At 42.9% G+C, this 4,623-nt stretch overlaps 1 protein-coding gene across 1 annotated transcript; it reads right to left on the bottom strand.

Annotated features, from left to right (window-relative positions):
• Window positions 1–287: 287 nt before the first annotated feature.
• Window positions 288–4,291, bottom strand: LOC144098143 (uncharacterized). Its single transcript, XM_077630674.1, has 5 exons — window positions 4,175–4,291; window positions 3,277–3,428; window positions 3,127–3,194; window positions 1,452–1,535; window positions 288–424 (listed from the first exon to the last, which is right to left on the bottom strand). The coding sequence occupies exons 1-5, from the start codon at window positions 4,289–4,291 to the stop codon at window positions 288–290; spliced, it is 558 nt and encodes a 185-aa protein (XP_077486800.1).
• Between the last annotated feature and the right edge of the window lie 332 nt (window positions 4,292–4,623).

Here is a 4,623-nt window from a genome sequence, read left to right as displayed (position 1 = left end):
TACCGGAACCCTTCACTACGGCGTCCCTTATACCCTGAGTCGCTTCGGGACGTTAAACCGCCATAAACCAATCCGAATCCCTACCGTGACCGATAATTGCCCATCAGGCAATGCTCATTGTGAAGCCTCATTTTTCTATTATGACTGCATCTGACAGTTCTGACACACATGAGGAGAAGAAAAAAGTTAACTTCTTGACGCAATCTCGTATTTTTGCGTTTTATTCAAGCATTGAATACACAATAGTGGCATGCAAGCAGTTGGAAGCGGTTTTTGCTTCCTATTCTTCAAAGGTCGTCCTTGTAGTTTTCGCAAGACTCTTTGGAGTATTCTTTCACACTTACATCACAAATGTCTTCCAGATGGTTCAGGCAATGCTGAGGAACGTTGTCTTTAACGCGCTTTGAAACCCATAGCTGACACTCTGCAGAAAGAAAACAGTGTGACAAAAAAAACGTTTCTCGTTCGAGGTCACTTCTAATGTCAGCGTATGTATGTATCTATGCTATTACGTGCAAAAATGCCGATTAGAAAAAGATTGCGCAGTTGGAGGACGAAATGCACTCGCGACAAAAGGTATAGAAAAACTTCTTAGTCGCATAAGTGCTGCTTGGTTCGGCAACATTTTGTAAGGTTAACTGCCAGGTTCCTTAGGCACTGGCGCTATTTAATGACAAAACTTTTTGTCCGCAGTTACTAAGTATGTCCGCAACTTATGTCACAGTTATTTACAAGAGCAAAAACTCTGTTTTATCCTGTCGATACTAATGAAGTGCTTTTGCTCAAAAAGTCTGCCGAGAATAGTAGACGAAGCCAAATAAAAACAGAAAAGACGCCGCTGCTGATGCACTGGCCCCTGGTCAAATCAATTTCTTGCATGTGTTGCAATTGATCATGCAGATAGAGATCACAGTATAAAGTATTCGAGTGTGCAGCTGCAAAAAACATTCCTAACGACTGTCGGAACCAAAATGAAACCATTAATTCCGGCCGCGACGGCAAGTGCCTACAGGAAGCGTACCTTTAAACCACCCACTAAACCCTTTAAAAAACTACCAGTATTTTTTATCTAGAATCCATCATTAGTACGCTTGGGACATGTTGGACATTTGCACACGGTTTTCGCGTTCGTGAACCTCTTTTTAAGCTTCTAAAGGACCTTAATCGCGGACTTTTCAACTGTACTGCTATACCTTTAAAACAAGTCACTTCCCTGTATACACGACTCTTGCCTAAGCATATAGAACGAAAACGTCGCATGATGTAAATACGCTGCTGTTATTTTTTATGTATGAACGACTTCAACTAAAACGTGGTGGAATTGGCTCGAAAATCTTGACTTCGCTTGATCACATCACGGGGTAAACCACAGAGATTAAATGCAACTGTGCTGTGGCGAAATGACGGCAAACACTGTTAAAAGACAGACGTTGGAACGTAGCCCATCTTACGGTCTCCGTCGTAGGGAATCTCGACGATGACGCAGTCCTTGTAGTCCGTGTACACAAAGTGAGCCACCCATGATTGCTTGAAGTCTAAAACAGAAATTTACTTTGCAGTGAATGCATTCGCACCTGGCATACAGCACTTTCTTCTTTCGGGAGGAAAAATACTCAACTATGTTCTTCTAGTGATAGCGGTACAGCAGCGCTCTAGTTTTTGTGAAGTTTCAAAATACAAAGCATGGATACCTGACATGGGCACACCCTTCTCAGTTATGTTTTATTCTAGAGAAAATATCTTTATCGGAGAATATTAGGAGTAAAATTCGTCGCAAAGAGAATCGCTAAGGCGGAAACTTTAAGAATGCAAATTTTCCAAATATTACGCATTGCAGAATTTTTCAAGCCGTGCAGAAAAAAAAATCGCCACATGCATTGATTTTTGAGATGAACTGAGCGCATCTTCTGTTACAACATGGATCATAACTTATGATTATGAGGGTAGTCATCCCTTGAAGGCCACGGAGGTGTATTCTTGGTGCAATGTCGGACAAGTCTCCCAGCATTGGAGCAGCTTTTACCTTAGGTGCCGAAAGAAAACTTTCAGCAGATTGCTGCTGCCCAGATATATGCCCAATGCAATAATTTATTTGGGTTTCTGCTTCCTGTACAAGAGGCTATTATCAATCCTGAGGACGACAGCATAAAGCTCGCGCCGTGTTTTCAATACAACGACCTCTTTTCTAGCAAAGAGCTGTTCGTGAAGTATAAATCCTAGGTTTTTTCCCAAAAATGGTATCTCATGAAGGCCATTTCTCACTGAGGTCTATTTATCGAGCTCTCAAAGTTTGTTCTTTGTGCAGAAAACACACAAACGATAGTAGCCTCTTAAAGTAGTCAATCACGCTCCGGCTTTGAGTAGAAAAATGTTGTTTAAGAAATAACTAACAAAGTGCCTTATGAGAAAATTAGCAAAGCACATAGTTAGTCAGCTGGCATAACTAAATCAAGAACGAAGCCTTTGAAGAGAGTGTTTGACCTTAATTTTTTACGTTTCTTAAAGAGCTTCACGGACACAAAGCGCGCCATAATGTACGGTATGGGCGTGTAGATGCGGTCCCCCAATTAGTATCGCGGAATACTACTAATTCGCTTCATGCAATCATGCCAAAGCTGTCTACGGGAGAGTGTTGCTTTTATGTGGTCATATAAAAATACGTTATTAGTGCCCAGCGATGGCGCAGCTATCCCAAACGAAAATTCGGTGTTGCAAACCACTTTTCACGAGGTGCGATGGAAATCGTATTGGGGTGTGCGAATTTCTTCGTGAAAATTTTTCCCAGAACTTACGTGTAGGAGCTCTGAATGAAATTTAAACGTGTTTCTATTTCTTTTCTATATAATTCAGAGACCTAAGATGTACAAACCTGTGCACAATTCGAATACAACATGTGGTGGGATAAAAGCTGTCAAACGATATTCTAACGGCTACACTTCTAAAAGCGAATCTGTGCATGCCTGAAAACTACCAAATGCATGAAATGACATTGTTTTTTTATTAAACGAGCACTCCTCATTTCACGAACCTAAGATTTAGAGGTACTTTTATTCGTAATGATCGAATTTTCAGAATAGGGCCCGCAAAATCACCATTCGCGAACTCATGAAGAGGAAAGCTGTTTACCGTCATTCAGCGTGAAAATAACCTTGTCAGGTGTGTCACCAGCTGACAGGTGAATAACTACATTCTTCCTGCAATAAAACAAAATAAATTAATTAATTGGACAGCCGTTTCGCATCACATAGTTCCCATGCTTCACATAGTATATCCTACTTCTTGGTCCCGTGGTGGCCTTTGAACATCCAGACGTAGGTGGCTGTTTTCGCATTCATGTTCAACTGCACTCGCTTGTTGGTCAGACACTGGAACTCGGGGTCGTCCCCCGAAGTGTACTCCAGCACGACGTATGGGAATTGGGCGAACAGCTGCAACACATTGAAAGAAACAGGCGCTTCACGAAACCATTTTGTTAACGGCCTGACATTAATTTGGACCCAGCTTTGTGCAGGGAGACAGTTTCATTAGCGCATTGCTTTCAAGTAAATGGCCACAGTTAGGCCACCCACTGTGGCCGTGAAACTAACAAAAATCCACCGGCAGGTGCGCGAACTCTTTACCCGTGCTACATGACCAATTCGTGCTTTCGGATTTTTACAAACGCGGTTAGCGCAATGCTCAATAAGCTGGGCGCAGAGAGTACCTTTTCACTATGGTCCACTGCAGCGTTTGGCGAAAACCATATCTGCTGTGTGCCGTCCCTTTTTTCTGTAATGGCCTTTTTTTCCCCAAACTGAATACTGGCCAGGCTGTGCGCCAATGGACTTGCTCAGGAAAGCGTCGCTGTCCACAGAAAAACCTACAAGGAAATGCACTCACAACCTTCCCACTTTTGCACGTTTGTTAGGTCCTTTGACAGAATAACTCTATGAAACCTTAAAGGGCACTGTGTTGCGATAGGGTCAACGTCAAAGCAACGGTGTTGCACACGCCTCCAATAGGTTATGTATGTTTATCTTCCGCAACCCGCCGCAGTGGCTTAGGAGCTATGGCATTTTGGCACTGAGAAGAACAATTTGATTGTTTTACCTCCTGCCAGAAGTTCGCTATCGGCAGCACACTTTTGGCTATCAGTACACGCACACCCTTCTCCGCTAGCCAGTTGTGTACTCACCTCAAATGTATCTGTCACATTACGAGCCAGGCGGTGCGCTGCCTTGCCGCTTGCAGAAGCAAAGAAAATTGCAGCCTGGGCTACAGCAAGAGTGACTGCCGCAGTGGTGCACCTCATAGCGTCTTCTCGTCGGAACGTTCTGAAGTTGCACGCCTACTTCGCCATTTTATACGCACATGGATGGAAACTATCTGGGTAACGTGTTGTGTCGTGTGCAGTAAGTGTTCCAAAGGAGGAGGCAATCATATAGCTTATTTATGTCTTTGCCTTTGCGGTTCGAATTCGAACTCATTGTTACACGTAAGCAGCTGGTGTTTCTGTAATAATAGGATATGAAATGGTTGCAATTACCTTGCGCAGTTTTCGTCTAAAATCAGAAAGAATAAAAAAATACAGCCATGCACTATTCTTTTTTATGTGTTTCTTCTACTGCGAAATGGAAGTGATAC

Source organism: Amblyomma americanum, chromosome 7 (assembly GCF_052857255.1).
Source record: "Amblyomma americanum isolate KBUSLIRL-KWMA chromosome 7, ASM5285725v1, whole genome shotgun sequence".
Classification (NCBI taxonomy): domain Eukaryota; kingdom Metazoa; phylum Arthropoda; class Arachnida; order Ixodida; family Ixodidae; genus Amblyomma; species Amblyomma americanum.
Note: the sequence above shows the minus strand (reverse complement) of the source record. Positions and strands in the feature narration are given on the sequence as shown.